Source organism: Vanacampus margaritifer, chromosome 2 (genome assembly GCF_051991255.1).
Source record: "Vanacampus margaritifer isolate UIUO_Vmar chromosome 2, RoL_Vmar_1.0, whole genome shotgun sequence".
Lineage (NCBI taxonomy): Eukaryota > Metazoa > Chordata > Actinopteri > Syngnathiformes > Syngnathidae > Vanacampus > Vanacampus margaritifer.
In genome coordinates this window covers 12,635,810-12,658,688 of record NC_135433.1, presented here as the reverse complement: position 1 = coordinate 12,658,688, position 22,879 = coordinate 12,635,810, and the positions used below count along the sequence as shown (strand labels likewise).

The 22,879-nt window shown below is 39.4% G+C and overlaps 1 protein-coding gene across 16 annotated transcripts in view; it reads left to right on the top strand.

Moving 5' to 3' along the window:
- Positions 1–22,879, top strand: part of cacna1aa (calcium channel, voltage-dependent, P/Q type, alpha 1A subunit, a) — a 91,372-nt gene that overhangs the window by 27,269 nt on the left and 41,224 nt on the right. For 9 of the 16 annotated variants that reach the window (XM_077557035.1, XM_077557037.1, XM_077557039.1 and 6 more), the window contains exons 4-26: positions 1,185–1,276; positions 2,366–2,518; positions 3,034–3,221; positions 8,211–8,314; positions 8,425–8,540; positions 9,223–9,267; positions 9,680–9,763; positions 11,649–11,855; positions 12,239–12,351; positions 12,786–12,898; positions 12,994–13,125; positions 13,249–13,321; positions 13,601–13,718; positions 14,008–14,075; positions 14,184–14,290; positions 16,864–16,914; positions 17,382–17,550; positions 17,913–18,511; positions 18,877–19,208; positions 19,294–19,429; positions 20,265–20,394; positions 20,578–20,637; positions 20,717–20,823. In XM_077557035.1, coding sequence (XP_077413161.1) covers positions 1,185–1,276; positions 2,366–2,518; positions 3,034–3,221; positions 8,211–8,314; positions 8,425–8,540; positions 9,223–9,267; positions 9,680–9,763; positions 11,649–11,855; positions 12,239–12,351; positions 12,786–12,898; positions 12,994–13,125; positions 13,249–13,321; positions 13,601–13,718; positions 14,008–14,075; positions 14,184–14,290; positions 16,864–16,914; positions 17,382–17,550; positions 17,913–18,511; positions 18,877–19,208; positions 19,294–19,429; positions 20,265–20,394; positions 20,578–20,637; positions 20,717–20,823 — 3,297 coding nt within the window. The remainder of the gene's footprint in view (positions 1–1,184; positions 1,277–2,365; positions 2,519–3,033; positions 3,222–8,210; positions 8,315–8,424; positions 8,541–9,222; positions 9,268–9,679; positions 9,764–11,648; positions 11,856–12,238; positions 12,352–12,785; positions 12,899–12,993; positions 13,126–13,248; positions 13,322–13,600; positions 13,719–14,007; positions 14,076–14,183; positions 14,291–16,863; positions 16,915–17,381; positions 17,551–17,912; positions 18,512–18,876; positions 19,209–19,293; positions 19,430–20,264; positions 20,395–20,577; positions 20,638–20,716; positions 20,824–22,879) is intronic. The other 7 variants (XM_077557049.1, XM_077557050.1, XM_077557043.1 and 4 more) reach the window with 3 other exon arrangements.

The window sequence follows — 22,879 nt, the reverse complement described above, 5'->3', positions numbered from 1 at the left end:
AATATGCTTGCCCCGTGCACCTTTAGAGATAGCGTTCTCTTCCTGCTTTTGTGGGATACTACAGAAATATAGATTTTTCAAGTGCACCTGTCTTAACATTTTAGTTAGACTGTCAGAAGTGGGGGTACAGTTGGAACAAATTCAAGTATGAAGGGTACAAAAACAGTTTGTTGAAGTTCATTTCAAGGTAAACTCCTTAAGGTTCAATGAGGCTTTTTTTTTTTTTTTTTTTTTTTTTTAAATTCAGTCAGTGTACATAACTGAGATTGCCCCGTGACCAAACCAGGACAGTCTCTAGCCCACGGCAGCATCCTATGATGAGTTGATATCAGATAATGTCACGCCAAGGGCCCTATAGCTACCACCAGTACTAGTGATGAAGTACCTACAATAGGTACCACTGGAGAAGGCTTTCAAGTCATCATAATGCAGTGTTTCCATCCTGGGTGTATGTTACGTGCTGTTTTAGTGTGTTTCCAAGCAGCATGGTCTGATTTGAAAGCTGCAGTGATTAAGGCTGTGCTGTGTCACTGGAACACAGGAACGTAGCGATGTGTCAGAGTGACAGAAAGAAAAAAGAAAGAGCAAGAGGGAGAAGTGAGAAGGAGGGATGATTCACTCTGTGCGTCAGACGAGGGACTGACTGGAAGTCTGGCGGCACAAGGGAACATCTTTCGACTCTCCACTCACGCACACGGACACACACACACACACACACACACAGCATCTTGTTTACCATTCTTGATTCGCCTTCAGTTCTTGAGCGCAACGTCAATTCCTCCCCAGTCTGGAAACACTTTGAATGCAATATGAATGAAAAAACGACTGAAATGTACAAGTCAGCATCCCTCATTTTCCTCATGTGACATTTGCTTTGTCGTCCCTCTCACCACCTCCTCTTAATCACTCCATCGTCCTCCTTTTTTGATTTATAGTCCTTCCGTCATGTCGATATAAATCACTCGCCCCTCAAACCGTCCCTCCCTCTCCCTGATACACTTCACTGTCCGGCTTTACTTGTCACCCCTATTGATCAGCTCAGCTCCTGCAGGATACATGCAATGTGCCTGCACTTGTAATGTCCTGTAAGGAGGTGTGGAATGTGTTCAGGAGTTGGACTAACAACAAGCTCAACTATAGCTTGAATATTAATTGCCTCTTTGCATTTGTCCCATTGTCATTAGGATCCTGTCTACTATTGGCTCAGATTTTGACCTGCGGACCCTCAGAGCAGTTCGAGTCTTGAGGCCCCTCAAACTGGTCTCTGGTATTCCCAGTAAGTGTGGCATTTAAATGAACTGTTACAAGATTTTCCCTGTTACAGTTTGCTGTCACAAAGTTGACCAACAAAATCTCAAAACAGCTATGAAATGAAAGTTCAATTGGAATGTTTAAAAATAGCTCAGTCACGTGTTTTGAATCTAGGTTTTATTTAGCTTCCTTGTTGTTCTGCATGATCCACCCAACTAAAAGTGATTCTCCTGGGCACTCTGTTTTTTTTTTTTCTTTTTTAAATTGTATTGTTACATTCCAGCAGCACTGCATAGCTATTTTACCTTTAGCTCTCCACTATCGACCTCAACAAGCATGTAAACTAACTCTGCAAACTAATTAAAAAAATTAATAAAAATAAAAAGTAAAAATATGCGTAAATACACGTATTTTTTCCAAATATATTTTTAACATTCATTCTACATACAGTCAGCCAGATTCAGATTCACATTCACAATTTTTTTTTAACAAGTACTAATTATTAATATTTTCAATTTTGTTTTTGGGTTGTTTTCTGTGAAAAAAAGGAGTATTAAATGTTTATCAACAGTTCTTGTAGATTATTATTATTTTTTTTTTGTTATTTTATTACTTTGTTCCCCCAAAACATATCAATTGGGGGCAATTCTATGCAGATTTTTGCTATTTGCGACTTGGTCCCTATCGCTGCACTCGTGATTTGAGATTTTGAGTGTTTATACATTCATATGAATGATATTGCTTACAACAGCATTAAGGTCTAGTAAAATCTTTAAAATGATCTTTAAAGTGCATAATAAGTGTTCAAATGACGAGAGAAAAATAAGCAACCTTGTCACCTGTCTTTAAATGTCGTAATAGGTAGCCATGGCATTGTACCGCTGAGTCCCGCCGAGCTGCAAAAGGGAATTAAAAGCCAGATGAAATCCTAATACCAAACGAGAACACTTGCAAAAACAATTTAATAGCAGATTGTCTTTTTAATTAATCCACTTATGTACGTTGTAAATTGGAAATTCCAATTATTTAGTCAAGATTTTTTTCCCTCAAATTCTGTTATGTTATTAGAAGTAGCAGTAATATGCACTTGTGGTGTGTACACTCTGTCTTGCAGGTTTACAGGTGGTGCTCAAATCTATCATGAAGGCCATGATTCCTCTGCTACAAATTGGCCTCCTGCTTTTCTTTGCCATCCTCATGTTCGCCATCATCGGCTTGGAGTTTTACATGGGAAAATTCCACACAACCTGCTTTGACAATCACACAGGTACAACAAACGGATATTGTGGGTTTTTCAATAACTTGTACACGAGATTGCTCTTATGTCTATCCTTTATGATATTCATCCACTGAATTAATAAATAGAAATATACATTATTTACATATACTCAGCGGCATGGTGGGTGACTGGTTAGCACGTCCGCCTCCCAGTGCAGAGGACGTGAGATCGAGTCCGGGCTTCGGCCTTCCTGGGTGGAGTTTGCATGTTCTCCCCGTGCTTGCGTGGGTTTTCTCTGGGTACTCCGGTTTCCTCCCACATTTCAAAGACATACCTGGCAGGTTAACTGAACACTCCAAATTGTCCTTAGGTGTGATTGTGAGTGTGGTTGTTCGTCTCTGTGTGCCCTGCGATTGGCTGGCAACCAGTTCAGGGTGTACCCCGCCTACTGCCCGAAGCCAGCTGGGATAGGCTCCAGCACTCCCGCGACCCTTGTGAGGAAAAGCGGTTAAGAAAATGGATGGATACATATACTCAATATCTCAACTTCTGCCCAAATCCAGACGAGATCCGAGAAGAGTTCCCATGTGGAACGGAACCTCCGTCGCGATTGTGTCCAGAGGGTACCACATGTCGAAAGTACTGGCTAGGTCCAAACTATGGCATCACCCAGTTTGACAACATCCTTTTTGCCATTCTCACCGTCTTCCAATGTATCACCATGGAGGGCTGGACTGAACTGCTGTACTATGTAAGTGCTGTTAACACGACACAACCACAAATTTAACGACTTTAAAACTGTAAAGTTGTTCCCTCTGCTTGTTTTCAGCAGAGTTCACATATCTCTTTGCTCAGACTCCCTTACTGTGTGCTTGCTGCAAATATTAGGATGGTTCTTAACTCAGAGCTATCGACCATGCACCCCTGCTATGTTGGAATTAGGGATGGGCGAGTACCGATACCGGGTATCGTTTAGGGCCGATACCAGGTCATATGTCAAGGTATTGGAACTCGCGACAGGTATCGATACTGATAAAGGCCGGCAATTGTGTGGCCTATTTTTGATCAGGAACTAAAAGCTGAAATTATTATTTTGCATTTGGGGCTCCGGTACAAGAAGTCCTCCAACAAATACGACATATTGGCCGTTTTTACCATGAACGAAAATACAACCAAATAGAGCGTATTCCGCGACAGGTGCCCCACAGTCACAAGACGAACAAGACGTTGGTACGTTCTGCGCATGCTCCTTTTTGACGTCAATCCGTCATCTCTTCTGGGATGGGATACTAATGGTTGGGGTTAGTAAGAGGCTCAGTGAGGTTGTAGTATGGTTGACGTTACAAAATATGTAGTAAACACTAAAATAAATATTGGCCTGTTGGCTCAGTCAGAGAAACGCTCGTCTTCCGACCAGGTGACCTGGTTCGAGTCCCAGTAACTCATGTTATGGTTCAGTTTACAATTTTTTCGCTATTTACATGGCCGATAGGGGTCACTAAACTACAATACGTAACACTTGGTTGTAATTTGGCACATTTCAGAACGACTTATGCGATCGTATTAATTGGAGGTCAGTCTTCAGCTATACTCAACAATTTAATTAGCTCTGAAGTGCAGACATGTCTGTATATAGTATATCGTTATTGACTGCTGCACTGCTATGAGATGCATGACGAAAGGAGAGAGTGAAACTGGAAATGGAAATACAGAGCAGCCTTTCAAATTAAAAGCATGGATTTGAAAACAAGATATGATTAACACACACTAAACATTCTTAACAATAATTCTTAACATGGTAGATAGTTAATTACTTGACACCTTGTTGTATTGAATTCAGTTGTTTGCACTTCACTACTGTACTTCACTGTATTCCTTAAAAAAAAAAGATATATAAAATAATCCAGTGGCCAAAAAAAAAAGTCCCAATGAATATATTTGGTTGTACAACTTATTTTTTTTATTAATTTTATTGTGTGCTTTGTGCAAAATTACATTTATGAGCAAATTGAAAAAATATAATTGCCATTAATTTAATGATTTTTTTTAAGGAAATTTGCTATAATTGGGATGTATGCCTATAGTTTAAAAAAAAATAAATATATATAGCTGTCATTGTTTTTTGGGGGAATTTTATTGTATCATAAGTACTAATGGTATCGACACTTTTTAGTACTGTACTTGTATCGATATTGGTCTAAAAAAAAAAGTGGTATTGAACATCCCTAGTTGGAATACAAACAAGCACACTGTCTAAATTTACATTACAAATTTAATTACAGATCTATTCCATTCTTACTACCTTTTATGAGTCATGACCATAAAGGCGTTGATTGCATGTGAGTTTAACATGGACTTCTTTAATGATCACCACAGGCTTACAGGCTTTACTCCTACATCAGCAGTGCTTGCCACAAGATGGGCTGCATCAGCATAGCCTGCAGTGGAATATCTAGATGACAATATGGGGTTGGCTAGCATGTAAAAATGTGTGTTTGGGAGGGGGGTTAGAGGACAATGGCAATTTTCCCTAATTATCTATCAGCATTTCTTCCCCCACAATTTAAAATGGCGTCTTAGAAGACGGTGTCTTGAAAGTTGTCTTCATAACATGTCATGCCTTTGTCAAAATACCCCAAAGATGAAAAATTATGTACGCAGCAGGAACCTGGTTGGCCTGTTTTGGCAAAAGTCCTGTGCAGCCAGCCCATTCCATGCTAAAATACTGTTCACATGCAAACGCACAAACCAAGGCTTGCAGTGGAAGACTACATAGTTGTATGGCTGCACTTGTACAGGACAGTACTGTGTCGATAAATCAAGATTTAGGGCCTGATTAACTCGGATCCCAAATAGCGGACGTTTAAACTATGTGTTCACTGGCACTAACAGATTTTGCCCACTGTTTCCAACAGGTGTAAAGTGTTTGAGACTGCCATATTTTAAAGAGAGTTTTGTCATTTAAGTTGTTCTGGTAGTTTACACCATCAAACATTTGGTAAAGCACCAAATGTGAAAATTGAGTTTTGAAGTGATGGAATAGGATATTTTTGTGGATAATGCAACCAAGCATGTTACTTGGCTACAAATTGCGCCAATGTTTTGGGGGAGAATAGCAACCGCATTAACGCCACCTTTCTTTGATTTAAATCCTAAATGTAGTAAAATTACAAGTTTTGTACTGTATGTGCCAATCTTGCGAAACATTGCATTTAAAATTTTGGACAGTAATCATTGAAAACCAGCACCAATTGTCATAGTGTGCTGTAATGACCTAGACACAAAGTAATGGGGTTGAAAAGCATTTTGTCATATATGACAACCTAGAGGGTTTATGGCATGACTCCTTCTTGCGACTTACATCAAGCCAGCCCTCGCTTCGATCATTAAGAAGCTCCAAAATTGGAATTGGAATGCTGAATAGACTATATGTATTTTCATATAATTTGGGTTTCTGGTATTTCAAAAATGTTTACACAGTATGAAAAAGTTCTCCCCACCGGCTCTCATTTCCCCAGTGCCATCCTGCCACCGCAGTGCGTGCAGTTTGGACCTGCCTTTCAGGTGCAACGTTTGAAAAAGCAAATTAAGTCATTGCAATTTGTCTCATTTAAATTGTGTGCTAAATTAATGTATCATCAATCATTTTACACATTCCAAAAGGTACTGCATGGCAATTTGGCAGAAGCAACCCTGGGGGCGCCTATTTACTAGATGAGCTTCCATGCATGTTTGCGTGGCCAATCAAGTTTCTGCTCGCAAATGCCAAGTTCCCAACCTTGAGTAAATTAGGGCAATAGTATCCTCATTTTTCAAGATGTGTTCTTTGGACGTGACTGGACAGTTGTACTTGCAGTTTCAGGTCTCCTCAATAGAAAATAAGAGAATGTAGCATATTAGATGTTTCCATGTGTTACCAGAGCTTGACTGACTGCTTGTCATCCAATTATATTCTCACTGTGCAATCACTTCCTGGGTTCTTGGTTGTTATGGACATGAGAGTCTTTGAGTGGTGTAACTCTAATACCGACATTATTAATCCTTTTCACTCTACCAATTTCCAGTTGTGTTGTCATACGTCCACTCTTATACGACGCTGTCCCTTTTGCTCAATGTCTCTCCCTGCGTCCCTCTTTCCCGGTGCTGCTCTATATTTAAAAGGGCCTGTTCAGCCGGAGTTATTCTTGCAGCTGCTGGGGAGAGAAGTGATAAAAGTTTAATGGTAGAAAAAAAGGGTTTGCGGTACATTGGGTACACAGCAGCCATGCCAGCTTCCAAGTAGACAGAGGGAAAGGATCAGAGGAGGCAAGGCAGGGGGCTATTAGGGCAATAAGCCAGTGGAGAAGACGGGAGCAGGACTAGAGGTGAGGTTAGGGAGGGGATGTTGATCAGTGAGAGTGACAAGGGCTTCAATAGACTGCACGAAAGAGAGGAAGTAAAGAGGAAATTCAAGTAGAAAAGATTGAAGGAAATAATGGATGACTAAACAGGACACAGGAGGACAGCAGGAGAAAAAAAAGGAGTACGAAAACAATGAGGATGTAATCATCTCTTCTAGACATCTAACAGTGATGATACGTGAATGATAGGGATTATTTAGTTGTTGTTTTTTTTTTTTTTATTTTCAAGCAAAAATTGTGTGTGTTGAGCTGCATTATCAATCCATGAAATAGAATGCCATTAAGTTGAGCAGTCCTGATTTCAATCATTACCGAGTTGTACAACTTCATATATAACCACCTGCTTTATATACAGACGCTCCCCACCTTACGAACGAGTTACGTTCCGGACGATCGTTCGTAAGGTGAATTTGTTCGTAAATTGCTTCAGTGCTATATTTTGTATTATAATTTATGTTTAAAGCCTATATACGTATATTGAAGGTTTATATAAGTATGTTTAAGGCTTGTACAAGTAACCTGCATTGGTTTGTACTGAAAAAAACTTTTAATAAAATGGAGAGAATACGTACAGTACTGTACTGTACTACGTATGTTAGAGAGAGAGAGCGAGACACACACACAGTATGTACATGTACGTAATAAGATAAATAAAATGAAGTTTAACTTACTTTTGGAAGATGTACTCGATGCTTAAGGAGATGATGGAGGAGGAGGAAGAGGAGGATTTTATATCATGAGAGATTCTTCGTCGTCGCTGGAATCGGCTTCAAAAGTTATTTCCTGCTTCATGGGGACCGGCGTTTCTTCCTCCTCCTCCTCGACACGTTGCTGAGCCTCCAATGAGCTCTCACAGCGCCAAGCGTCGGTATTAGCGGCGGAAAGAAGCACTACGCGCAATACAAAATCTAACTTACAGCATCTCTTTCCGAACATTTTTCGACATACTGTACACGCAGAAATGTTCGTATGTACCGTTGTTCGTAACTCGAATGTTCGTAAGTAGGGGAGCGTCTGTACCTCATCAATAATTCACCGATAATATGCAGATTTTTTTTTTAAGTTAATAAATCAAAATGGGCAAATCTCACAATGTAAAAGTCAGGGACATCTTTATTCTGAGCCACACTGAAAATGTACTGGGGTCTTCCTTGTGACATTGACTCAGCCCTCCACAACATTGCTGCTGAAATTAGTTATTAATCCTGCAAACTAATAAACAAATGGGGGTTAACACTCGTTGGTGAAGGTGCTGGTCACTGTTATTAAAGTAGTAGTAGTGGAATGTCAAAAACCTCTGATGATTGAGTGTGCGTGTGCGTGCGTGCGTGTGTTTCCAGAGCAACGATGCCTCAGGGAGCGCATGGAACTGGATGTATTTCATCCCCCTTATTATCATTGGCTCCTTCTTCATGCTCAACCTGGTGCTGGGAGTGTTGTCAGGGTAAGGGTCTGCTACGCATGGCACGTTTCTGGAAAATAAATAAATAAAAAAGTAAGTAAAGCACCTAAATAATAGTTTCAAATATATTACTTGTGTGTATATCCTCACAGGGAGTTTGCCAAAGAGAGGGAACGAGTGGAAAACAGAAGTGAGTTCCTGAAGCTGAGAAGGCAGCAGCAGATTGAAAGGGAACTCAATGGTTACTTGGAGTGGATCTGCAAAGCTGGTAAAATATTGTAGCTCTTCTTATACAAAGACACAACAATCTCTCTTTTACTACATTCCTAGGAAATGACAATGCTCCATTTCAAATGAGCTATTTTTTCTTCTTTTTTTAAGAATAGCCCAGGGAGCACCCCTGTATTAAATAAACATTATACTTGAACAGTTCCATCCAGAGGTACATCCTGTCACATTACAACATAAAGCTTTTTGAGCTTCTAAGGAGAAATATTCACAATTTTAAACATCTTGTTTGTTGACATCATTGATTGATGCCTATTGTTGCCAGGAGTTAACTTTCACTCGTTGCCTTGTTAGTGTAAAGCATGTGGTGGGGCCTGTAGGACAGATGCAGAGAGAAGATGAAGGAGGCTTGTGCAGTGCAAATTGAGGACAGGGCTTTGATCTTCTTGAATAGACAATCTACATCAAAATAAGTTGCATATTTTAAAAAAAGGAAGTGGTGAAGACAAAGGTGCAGGCCCAAAATGCATTTATTTTCATTTGCATTGGCAATACAAAAGACTCCTTAAATTATCCTGAGCTGTCAAGAAACAATTCATGTTTGTATTCTTACAATAGTAAGTACTTTGTAACCAGTGTATGGGAAAATAAATTAACTTGACTTATGTGCCTTTATTGTATGTTTGAACAAGTACCAAACGCTGTGTTGTTGCTTTTTGCAGAAGAGGTTCTCTTGGCAGATGATGACAACGAAAATGATTATGATGGTAGGAATTATTTCTACTCTTCTTGTATGTGTTTGTCTACTGTTATACAAATTGCTGTTAAATGTTACCTGTAACTGTAAACGGAACCAGAAAACTGTGTGAGTGCAAACAAAGGGCTCTCATGCTGATAAAAGCATATCATAAGTGTCTCTTCATGAATCCACAATTGATCATTGATGAAAAGTCAAAACATTTTCAACTAATAAGGGAAAGTTTGTAGTATTTCCGTTCCAAGTGGGAGACACACATTTTGATCTCAGATTAAGTCGGAACCCACTGATATTACACGTTTTTAAAACATTTGCGTGAACATCTGTACTCTTGATTTTCAGGATTCATCGGTTCTAAACATTTAGACAATGAACTGAACGAGATCAATGAATTCAATACGGGCTGCTGCTTTCTGTTCCAGGCTCCCGCAGGAGGGCCACCAAGAACCACAAAAGCAAAGCTGAGCTTCTAAACCCAGAGGAGGGGGAGGGGGATCTGGCAGTTGGTGAGACAACACACACACACACACACACACACACACACACAAAGGCAAAGCGCAGGTACAGAACATACAGAAGCTATCTTGCATATCAGCATTACCTGACCCTTCTCTCCTTGTCTCTCCTTCATTCTTCTCTTTGCTGATATGAATTCCTACTCTTGTGTTACCCTTTAATTCTCCTCCTCACCTCCCCGTAGGCCGAAGGCAAGGTGGAAGACATGTTGTTGGACTATGGAGGACCAAAACTGCAATTTTCAAAATAAATAAATGGCAAAATAAATAAATACTTTCAGGACTAAAAGTGAAAATAAAAACGGATATAAAAAAATATAAAATTTGAAAATTAAATCGCCAAAAATAAATATAAATGGAAATAAAAACAATATATATATATATATATATATATATATATATATATATATATATATATATATATATATATATATATATATATATATATATATATATATATATATATATATATATATTTATTATTATTATTATTTTTTTATCTGTTTTTATTTTCACTTTTAGTCATTTATTTATTTATTTATTCATTTATTTATTTTTAATTTGGGCAGTTTTGGTCCATACTGCCAGGACGAAATGTTATTCAAATGAGGGGGCGGTCCTAAGTGTGTCTTGGGTTGGACTTTCTTTGGTCGAGTGAGCGGCTCGGCGAAAAAGGAAGTCTCGCCGGCTTGCATGGAGAGCTCCAGCAATGGACGACTTTCTTGTCCACTGCCACCACAACTTGCGACTTGAGTTGCTCGACAACAGTTGTCGAGGAGACAGTGGGCAAGATAGTCGTCCATTACTGGAGTTCTCCAATGCAAGCCGGCAAGACTTCCTTGTTTGTCGAGCTGCTCACTCGACAAATGAAGTCCAACCCAAGACACGCTTAGGACCGTCGCCCTCTCATTTGATTAACATTTCGATCTGGAAGTATGGACTACAACTGCCAACATTTAAAATAAATAAACGACTAAATAAATAAATGATTAAATAAATAAATAAATGACAAAAAGTGAAAATAAAAAACTAATATAAAAAATATAATTCAAAATTAAATACAAATGTATTTATTTATTTATGTTTGTGTATATATATATATATATATATATATATATATATATATATATATATATATATATATATATATATATATATATATATATATATATATATATATAGGACCTATTTATTGTTGTTCTTATTTCCATTTCCATTTATATATATATTTTTTTTTATATAATTTTCAAATTATATATTTTTTATTTTCAATTTTAGTCATTTACTTATTTATTTAGTCATTTATTTATTTTGAATTTTGGCAGTTTTGGTCCTCCATATTGGACCATATAAGCATATTTGCCCTCTTCAGAAGAGCGAGGGAAGCTTCTTAAGCTATTTCACATTGTCACTGGTTAAAATTTTTGAAATTTGATGGAAAAAAAGCAACATGTTAATTATTACTAAAAATCAGATACAATTTTGAAACAATTGTTTTAGCCATTGGGCTTATAAGAGATATATAATTTTTACACAAACTCAACCCGCTCTAACTATTATTAACTGAACAAAACCCGTGTCACAGATGTTTTGCGTAATATGTTGACTGGTGCATTGACCTCTATTTTCGACTTTTGATGCATATTTAACCTGAAATTCTTTTTGTGGAATGATTTCATTCCGATTTTGAGGTGCCGCTTTAAACAATGCAATCAAATGATCACGGCCTGAGTTACCTTCCCCACTTCTCTCTCGTCTACATCTTTTACTTCTTATTCCTTATCCTGTGAATGCCGGTTCACACCTTGTGTGCCTGTGACATTCAGATATACAGATGATGCTGAGGCTAACAGTGTTATGTTTCTTACCCTCTTAGGTTCACCATTTGCCCGCGCCAGCTTAAAAAGCTCCAAGCTAGAAGTATCATCTTTCAAGAGGCGAGAACGGCGGTTGCGCTTCTTAATCCGCCACGTAGTGAAGTCTCAGGCCTTCTACTGGACTGTACTATGTTTGGTGGGCCTCAACACGCTGTGTGTGGCTGTCGTGCACTACGACCAGCCGGAACCACTTTCCGATTTTTTAAGTGAGTAGAGCAGATGTTACATTAACACATATCTAAAGGATCACACAAAAGTGGGCATGATTATGTTTTTGTAAAGGCATATTTTTTTAATACAAGTCTTATGTTGACTCTCACTAATGGTACATATATTGATTTTATGCACATTAATTTATCTTTGAGTTGACCTGTATAGATTCTCCCTGTCACTTTGATGAAGATTTGATACTAATTCATTTCAGTGGTGACTGCAATGACAAAATGCTTGTTACAGCGCTAATGCGTGAGCATTTTGTGGCCCTGAATAGAGGAATATCCCATAGACAACAGAACGGATGGTTTCCTCTCTCTCTCTCTCCCACTGTGTGGTGTTCATCACTTATTTTTGTCTGCTGCCCTCCTGATAGATTACGCTGAATTTATCTTCCTGGGAATATTCTTGACGGAGATGTTTGTCAAGATGTATGGTCTGGGAAAGCAGGCATACCTCAACTCCTCTTTCAACTGCTTCGACTGCATCGTGAGTACCACTGCAACTAGGGACTAACCCAGTACTTCTCAATTATATTTTTTTACGTCCCCCCTGGAAGACGAAAATAACACCCACCCATCCCAACTCTTTGCCGCAACTATAAATAGTATCATATGCCTATAAATTTGTAGTAAGTACATCTTTGCAGATGAGCTCATACTCATGCAGTCTCTAACAATGAGTGTGCCTGTGCCACCTACTGTAGTGGATGTGCAATTACACTTCTAGTATGGCCCAAAAAAAAAAAAAAAGGTTCCCTGAGGTCACACATGGCATCACACTGTCCCCCTTATTTGAAAAGCACTGGACTAACTGAAAATGTCACACAAGCACCACAAATAAAGACCACCTATTTCTATATGTAATGAGGATGCAACTGCCATGTCATGAATAACGAGTTGCATGTCCCTGTGTTCTAAAAGGTGATCTGTGGCAGCATATTTGAAGTGCTGTGGTCTTTTATCCAGCCGGGCACATCATTCGGCATCAGTGTTTTACGAGCTCTCAGGTTATTGAGGATCTTCAAGGTCACCAAGTGAGTGTCGTGTATTAAACACATCTACTGCTATTATTGTTTATTGTATGCAGAGGGCATCATTTGAAAATTGCAACACTGTTTCTTCTTTCCAGGTATTGGGCATCTTTACGGAACCTTGTCGTGTCTTTGCTCAACTCCATGAAGTCCATCATCAGCTTGCTCTTCCTCCTCTTCCTCTTCATAGTTGTTTTCGCTCTGCTGGGAATGCAGCTCTTTGGAGGACAGTCAGTGCTCTTTCATCTATCCTTCCTTATTTTACATATTTTTTTTGGTGCTTTAATGCGACTGTTTTTCCTTTCTCTCAAAAACCTAACTCAGATGTTTCCCATTTGCCTTTCCCCTGTCAGGTTTAATTTTGAAAATGGTACTCCTTCAACAAACTTTGATACCTTCCCGGCAGCAATAATGACAGTGTTTCAGGTAAGCAGACAAAACAGACGAGGGCTTGAATAAGTCTAAACCAGTAAAGATCAATTTTACTGCTGATTATTTCACTATCACTGTGAAATATGTTTGGTTTTTTTTATACAAATTGTGTATTCATGTAATTAACGTATGTAAGCAGTCAGTGATTAAGTAACAATTCAAACTGTCATAAAAGAGAAAAACGTTTTTAGAGGAAAAACTAAAAAATTTCCCAAAATATCCAAGACAATGGCTTTAACTAACTAATATGTGTTTGTGCATGCTTGTGTCCAGATCCTGACAGGCGAAGACTGGAACATGGTGATGTATGCTGGCATCAAGTCTCAGGGCGGAGTCAACAAGGGCATGGCCTTCTCCGTCTTCTTCATCGTGCTCACACTTTTTGGCAACTGTATCCTTTGCTTGCCGAAGTAAAAAGACACATGTGTGAAAATCATTCTGCTGTGCCATAAGCATACATTGTGCATTTTAAAAGCATTATCCAAAGGTTTTGATTAAATAAATTGTGCTTCCTTGAGTTTCTGGAGTTAAAGCAGAACTGTGATAAACTTACTACATGATGCTAAAATACTATTATTGTTGCTTTTTTTTTTGTTGTTCTCATGAGTTTGCCTGTTGTGGAAATATGTACAAATAAGCCAAATGCCCACACAGTGGATTTCCTATAACTTTTTGCTTAGATACTCTGCTGAATGTCTTCTTGGCTATCGCTGTGGACAATTTGGCCAACGCACAGGAGCTCACAAAGGTGCAGTCCAGCTCGACGTTACCTCATCATGACTAAACTTTTTTTTTTCTCCACTCCACTTCCACCATTGACGTCCTTTTCCTTCCTCCTCTCATTCTTTCCTGGCAGGATGAGCAAGAGGAGGAGGAGGCTGCCAGTCAGAAGATCGCGTTGCAGAAAGCCAAGGAGGTGGCGGAAGTCAGCCCCCTGTCAGCTGCCAACCTCTCCATAGCAGCGTGAGTGCAGATCTCATTGCGGTTGTGATTTGGGTTCCAAACATTTTCCCAACAGGCATAGAATCATACAGTTTAATATACTGTATATAGATGGAAAAGATGTTTCAAATGGCTTACCTTAAAAGTAGAATCTCAAACGCTTGAATGCGGGTCTGTGATTGATAAATACGTAGCCCTTGTGGCAAACCTTCGGAATACTGGATGGGTTAGTCTTGGTACACGAGCTAGCCGCGGAGACCATAGATGCAGTATATTAGGTGTAGAGAAAGCCATGTGTTTGGCTTCAATAACTTTATTAGAACTGATTGGTTTGTTACAAACATCAGACATGTATGTTACACGCCACGCATTATTTTATAATCAGGGCTTTAACATAGATACCATCATGGGACTCCCAGTTCAACACGGTAGCCATGATGAAGGCTCTACTGTATGTATTGATATCTATGCCGACAGCCACTTGCCTAAAGTGTACGTGTTTTTTCCCCTTTTTTCGAAATGATCATGCACACGCTAAAAACAGTGGATCAAAATAGACCGATCCTCTACTTGGGTCAATTTGACCCAACTTTGAGTTAAGAAATGTGTCTTTTAGTGTAAAACAATTCATAAATATTGGTCAGATCCTTTACTTGGGTCAAAAAAGTGGGTCATTTTGTATAAAACAACACAGAAAGTTGGGTCAAATTGACCCATAAAGTGGATCGGTCCATTTTTGATCAGTAATTGGGTTACTTTTGTAACTGTCGCAATTACGACCCATTCGTGCACAGCATATTAAATGCATAATGCCTTTGGCTTGTTCTTTTGGAATTGGCATCTTGGGGTTCGAATCTGAATGTAAACGTGCCTCAATGTTCGATTGGTAGGTGCAACAGACCTCGTTCTCTGCGCTTGTCCAGCAGTTTTTGCTCCTTGCGCACATTAACTTAATCGATTGCTGAGACTAAAAATCTGCAGGATTTCCACAAATATAATTCTGCAAAAAAATAAATGATTAAAAAAAAAATGTGTAAGAGAGGAGGTTTTGCGTTTTGGCCAGCAGTATAAATTTTTTTTTTTTTTTTTGCTTGGAAGCAAGGTGTTCACACACTCTGAACACAATCCGAAACAACAACATTAGCACCTGTGTTAGCACTCATACATTAAGTGTCGAGGTCGTCCAGTGTTATGTAGCATTAAGACGAAGATCTGATAATGCCGGCAATGTAACAGACTTCTCTTTTTTATCACACTGTTTACAGGCCAAATTATTTGAAAGATTTTGTGTTCCGGTTCAATTTATACATTTACACAAGACACTCACTCACACATAAACTAACACTCATAAAGGTTTAACAACAGCAGGGGAACACAGCATGAACACACACAACTCACAGTGACCTTTACTGCTTTGATACAACAGCCTTTTCCACACAGTTACTAGGAATTGGGATTATGAACACCCACAAGCACACACGCTGTGTGTCCTCATGTCACATCACAGTGTGTATTGCCATTGTATGTGCTGGGCATGTGTCAGTTTGTCGTTAATATGTATCTACGTGTCAGGAGACATTCATTTTTCATGGACCTCCTATCTAGGTTAAATATTTTCTTTTCTGACATTCATCTGATGTGTGTAAGAGTTAGTGAATGATGGATTTAAGGAAAAACAAAGTAAAAACAAACAAACAGGGATATTGGTGATTTTTGAATAATTTCTCAAGAGGATATTCCTATAAAAAGCAACATAAAAACTTTTAAAACATTTATTATTTTATATATATATATATATGTATTGATTCTTTTTGACTTGTATGTTCTCATTCTATTGGAGCAGTTTTTGTCCGTACACATTACATTTACATTTGATACATTTCTTTTTACTATGATGGGAAACGCAGTGCCTTGTTGAATGAAATAAAAATGCTTATTTAAAAAAAAAAAAAATAGTAGAAAGGAGATGAATAATTTGCTTAGTGTTATCAAATGAAAAATAGATGCATTAGTTGCAGAAGTGGAATGCGGATTTGACATTTCATTGATCCTTTTGTGGAAAATTAACTATCAATTTATCATGTAATATATACTGTCTATTCATTTAATTTGACAAAAAAATCACACAAAATTGGCATTTTCAAAATACCTTGTCATAAAAAACTGAGTCCAGTATGTTTTCGTTTCGATCACAAACCAACTGAGACAGTAGTTTTGCTCTTGCTTCTGCCTGATTTGCTTTATGACATCATTTTTCAACAATTAATTTGAACACAGTCTGCAGATTCCTTCAACTAATTGAGTGTTTTGCCCATTACCTGTGAACGAGTTATATTCAATGAAAAACATTACAAATGTGAATAATGATGAATTAATACGTTTTTAACTGTGACACTTTCAGACCCGAGTTCCTGAATGCATGTTTGGGTTTGCATGTCTTTATGTACATGCTGGGTTGCATTCCAAAATGTGATGTTTTCTTCTTTTAAAAACTAAACAAAAAACTAATTCCAAATTGCCTGAGCTGGCTCATTTTGGAATGAAATCCTCACTTTTTTTGTGCCATCTCACTCACCAACTGTTTTCCTCCTCAGCAACAAAGTACACAGTGATTGTCGCAACGCTACTGACCACTTTCTGGACTGGTATTTATTTTTCATTTGTCCTTTTATTTCTGAATCTCTCATTCCTCATCTCCTCCCCATGTCGCTTTGTCTCCGACCTTTTATGAACCTAAATAAACTGTCACCAACTTTTGCTACTTTTCCAAGAGTTCACCTTGTGTTGCTGCACCTCACAATAGCAGTCATGATTAAAATGTTGGTCCGAGTTGAAGTTGGTTAGTCACCAGTAACACTTTATTGAGCTGTGTGTACAATTAATCATTGCTAATGATAAGAAATTATTACCTTTCCTCAATTTAGCTTCCAAAATCCCTGCACATTGCTTTGTGTGGACGCTCACCCCAGCATATCTTCATAACCTATTTATAATTTTGGTGTTTGCTTCCACATCACCCCCCACTTGTTTGAGTGCATATTTGCTCAGCTGCTTTCATGCAAGTCCTCACAATCGCCTCCATTCATTCTCTCCACTGTGTTTGGTTTCACAGTAAGGAGCAGCAGAAGAATCACAATAAGGGACTCAATAAGTCTGTGTGGGAGCAGCGCACCAAGGAGCTGAGGAAGCAAACGCTGGCATCCAGCCGAGAAGCCCTATATAACGAGCTGGAACCCGAAGACCGCTGGAAGGCAAGGACAGGGAGGGAGGAACACAACAATGTAAAGGACAAGGCAAAACAATGCCTCTAGACTTGTGTTATCAGTGTACACAAGTGATGGCTATGACTATGTTATGTTTTTATTTTTACATTTGAGTAGTATGGTGGAACCTCTCAAGTCAAACGAGGACACTGATTTGAATTTATCTAAATAACAAGACTCTAAACCAGGTCAAATCATCATTTTGTATGGCGTTATGCATGGCAACAAATTTTGGCATATTCTCCCAATTTTTTGGATTGCATTCAAATTTTTAAACATGAGATATTCAGACTTTAGAGGTTTCACTGCTGGCCAGAAATGTTCACTAATACATTTTTTTAAGCAATACAGGTGTAAACATCGCAATCCTTCATGCTCAGGTCAACTACTCACGCCACGTCCGACCAGATACGAAAACACACCTGGATCGACCTTTGGTGGTTGACCCCCTTGAGAACCGCAACAACAACACCAACAAGAACACTGACAACAATCCAGACCTCTGCTTCAGCCAGCAGCATCCTGCCCCTGATCTCCACAGGCACCACCACGAGCACGGAGGTCAAGAAGGCCCCATCAAAGCTCCTCTAGAGCGAGGCGAGTCCACCGAGAGCAGGCGCAGCCGGAAAGGCGCGCACCACCATCGTAGCTCCCACGTACGATTGGATGCAACTGCGATTCCCGGGCCGGGCTCGGAGGAGAGGCCGACCAGGCGCCATCATCATAATCGCAGCGGAAGTCGGGGGACAGGACAGTCGGAACACAGGAAGCCTCGGTTGCATCGCAAGAATGATGAAGATGATGACGGTCGAGAAGGACGCGGAAAAGCAGGGAGGCATAAGAACAAAGGGGTCGATAAAGGTGAGGAGGGAGGAGAGAAGGAAGGAGCTGGTGATGGAAGTGAGAGGAGGCCGAGAAGGAGTCGCCATAGCAACCAGATGGAAGGAGAAGGGAAGAAGATCTGCCAGAATCGACGGAAGTAAGTAGAATACACACTTTTATATACCGTATACACCATAGGAATCGAATTATTGCGATGCCTTGCCAATACATCACAATAACGCCAGTGATATAAGAAAATATTGTTAGTATATTTTATAGCTTTCATTATTTTTTACAAGGTTATACTGTATTATATCTGTAGAAAGCAGTATTGAGATGACTGATGGCCACTGGGCCTGACTCGCTCATCTCCATTGTGGTGTTGAACAAACTCAACCAAGCATTCTTTGAAGGGGTGTATCCCAGCTTCTGTTTCTTAATTCATTAGTCCATATTGTTTATGATGACATTTATGATGAATTCCCTGCTAATCTTAATGTATGTTGACATGAATACTTCCAGGGATGGTAGTGTTCTGAACCTCTCCACGACAAGGCCCATCCAAAAGAGGCTGTCCAGGCAGGACAATGAAGATATGGACAACCTCATGAATACCAAACTGGTTTCTGGCTCGCCCCCTTCCAACGAGCAGCCCCCAATTCCACTTGCCAACCACACTGCGGGCCATGGCTTTGAATCTGCCCTCCAACTCGCTAACAGTGGCACTCGAGGGAGTTTAGTCAGCTACGCGAATGCCGCACATCGCCGTGCCAACAGCATCATCAGGCAGCCCCACCTCGACCACACAGTTGTGGACATGCCGATTTTCCCATCTATCAATGCTATGCTCCAGGGTAAAAACAGCACCGTGTACATCACATGTATTATCACTTTCGTCATGACTAACGTTCTTCCTCCATGTCTTTCTTTTCAATGCAGTCAATAAAAATGCAAACACGGAGCCTTTACCAGCAAAGGAGGACAAGGATGACGATGATGATGCAAAGGGAGGTGATGGGGGAATCAGGCCCATGCCTCCTTTCACCTCCATGTTTGTACTGACCACCACAAACCCGTGAGTAGGACGCATGAGCCATTCGCCCAATTTAAAGGGAAGTTAACCCCCCACATTTTTTTGGGACAATACAATGTTCTATGCGGTCCCACTAGTCTAAATATGGTATTCTGTTTAATATTGCGTTAGTGGAATATGAGTTAAGCAGCAAAATCCAGCCGTTTTTATCCATCTCGGGGTGGCCATTTTGCCACTTACTGTCCACTGAAGATGACATCAATGTTGCTCGGATCTCAGGTAACAACCATACACAGCTCAGCTTCAGAAAACAGGTGAGCTGTGATTGGTCATTGCCTGAGTCGACAGCATGTGGCAAAATGGCCGCCTCCCGAGATGGATAAAAATGGCTGGATTTTGCTTCATAACTCTTATTTTACAAATGTAATTCTAATCAGAATGTCATGTTTAGACTAGTGAAGTCGCATATATTATTGTCAAGAAATGTTTAAGGTTGACTTCTTCCACTTTAAGCCCATTTTCACCAAGGAGTGCATTTCAGTTCAGTTGTGTACTGTGTTGTGATTTCTCTTCTTGGTGAGTTACAACGTTACGCTGCTAGAATGTCTCACCCATTTATCACTACCCTTTAGATACTGTACCATGTAGTGGAAAGATTACGGTTTATAGTCTGTACTACAGGACTGAACTGTACAACTTGGTGGAAAAATGGCTTTAGAGGAGCCTACTTGGCCTTGTTTGATCATCGGATTTAGATTGGAATCTCAAAAGGAAAGCGGATCTACTCTAATACCACAGCCAAAGCTATTATATAGTCTTACAACACAGATGGGATGATATGCAGTACAATGAAAAGAACGACTTTGTGTACTCTAAGGTTCCGCCGGGCTTGTCACTACATCTGCACCCTGCGCTACTTTGAGATGTGTATTCTGCTGGTCATTGCCATGAGTAGTATTGCTCTTGCTGCCGAAGACCCCGTCTGGCCTGATTCTACTCGCAACAATGTAAGAATGTCATTTCATGCTTCCTGAAATCATGTGTAATGATTTATTTATTTATTTTATTAAAATTTGTGATTGGTACCTTCCCATGCCACTCATGTTGGTAACCCTCTGTAAAATGAAGCAGATCAAAAGAGTGTCAGGTATCCTATGAGTGTCATTGATCAATTTCCCATCTATGTGTAGGTCCTGCGCTATTTCGACTACGTCTTCACGGGAGTGTTCACATTTGAAATGCTAATTAAGGTAAAGTGGTCTTGAGGCATGTTTTACAGTGCGGCCAGATGACTTGAATTCCTCATCATCTTCTGTCTTTCTCCTCAAGATGGTGGACCTGGGCTTGGTTTTGCACCAAGGCTCTTATTTCCGTGACTTGTGGAACATCCTTGACTTTATTGTGGTTAGTGGTGCGCTGGTGGCCTTCGCCTTCACGTAAGTGTCCATCCAACCTACCTGTCCTTAAAGCTTCTTTTACTTGCAATATCTCTATTCCTGTATAAACATCCATCGTCCCTCCTTGAAGAGTCTGTTTTTCTCTCTTTGGATTTCCTTCTCTCACACTCACACTGTTTCCGTCCTTCTCCATTAAACTTAATATTGTCTCTAGTTGACCTTTTCCTCTCCTCACCCATCCTGTCATTTCTGAACACGTTCAAACAGTTTCTCCTTCCTGTCTATTCTGCAAAAGGCAACAGCCACTCCTTTCACCAGTAACCCTTTATTGCCAGGATTTTTTGGAGTTTTATAAGTCAGCGCAGGTCAGGGACGGACTAGCCATCGAGAATTCTGGGAGTTTTCCAAACAACCGGTCCATTTTTGGGCCAGGCACCTCCACCCTATTACTGCATGTTTTTTCATGCCAAATTTTGTTCCCAGTCTCTTACTGGCACAGGTTATGCTAAATTTACTTTCAATATGATTCTACACAATGAAGTAATCTAAAGAGCACTTTTCTATTATCTTTAGGATGTAGTGAGGTGTATTTAATGATGAGGTGTATTTAACCTAAAAAAAATGTTGTTTTCTTGCTGAAAATTTTTCTGTTGTTTAAAATAGCTGCAAATGCGTATTGCCAGTAACTTCACCTGTACTTGACCTTATCAAAAGAGAATGTATTGCAAAGGAAGCAAAAGAAGGTGTGACATGACTTTTTAATTTTGTTTTATTTAATGGATTGGGTAGTTGTCAAAACAACATAGTGTTCCTGCATGGATATTACGGTAATAGTACTAATTTTCTGTTGTAAATCTACTTTGAGCTATGCCCCCTTATCACATTCATTTAGATAAACTGACACATACTGTATCTGATGAGATTCTCACCTCAATCAGTTTGCGGAACTTTGCGCTATTGAATGTGATCAACTATTGGGCAAAAAATAATAATAATAATATGTTTCTCTAATTAAAATCAATATGAGCTTGAACTATAAATGTAATGTGCCTGAGATGGGGGAAAATACTTTTATCTCAGCAGACTGGTGGAACAGCCGCTTCTCCTTTTGTTGTTCAACGTAGTCATAGATTCTAGGACACCGTGAAGATGAGAAATTGCTTGTCCCATAAAGAAAACATAAATGTCGCATGAAGTTCCCCTGGGTGCTTGTTGTGCTCTCTCTGTTTGTACGAATATTTTCTGTTGCTCCGTTTTGTCACTTAGTATTCCTGTTGGCTATTTTGTCCCTTTTAATCTCTTTTAAACAAACTTGTGTCCGCTTGCCACATTCTTAACACATGCAATGTTCCATGTTAGGATGACATGGAAGTTTGCTTAAAGTAGTAGTAAAATATACTAAGAAAAATACATAAGTTTTACATTTCTTTATGAGTGAAGCAAATCTACATAGGTCCAAGCAGTCCATGCTGCATGGGAAGTCTAAAAGTCGTTTTTATCATGACAGGCATTGCAGTCTCATGCACAGCCTGATAGTGTCTTAACTCAATAGACCGAAATCAAACAGCACTCCAGAAAGGCTCAGCAACCTCATTGGAGATGTTTATCACTCCTTTAAAATCCAATTAGTCTCTCTGAAGGTTCTGAGTGTGTTGGACTTGAACTTGAACTGTTAAAGGTCCGGCTAGACCGAGGGAAAAAAGCCTCCCACAGCAGGCTGCATTCCAAACGTACAAAAATAGGTTTGTTAAAAAATCGCTCACCACGCGAGGAGAAACAGGGAAGACTAAAAGCGATACAACAAAATGTTGGTAATGGCTGGACAATGCCACAGCCAGCTAACTGAATAAAGTAGCAAACAAAAATAAGTCAACAATCATAACCAAAATACTTACACTAAAGTACTCAATATATAATTAGAGTAACAGGAAGAACAGGAGTCAAACCGTAAGCCCATCAAACGATAATTGTTACACTAGAAAACACAGAACAGATGTAAGTAAACAATGAGAATAGTCTGACAACAGCACAGTGGCACAGCTGCCGTTAAAAAGTCCCCTGAAAACAGAGACATGACATGAACATTTCTGCATAT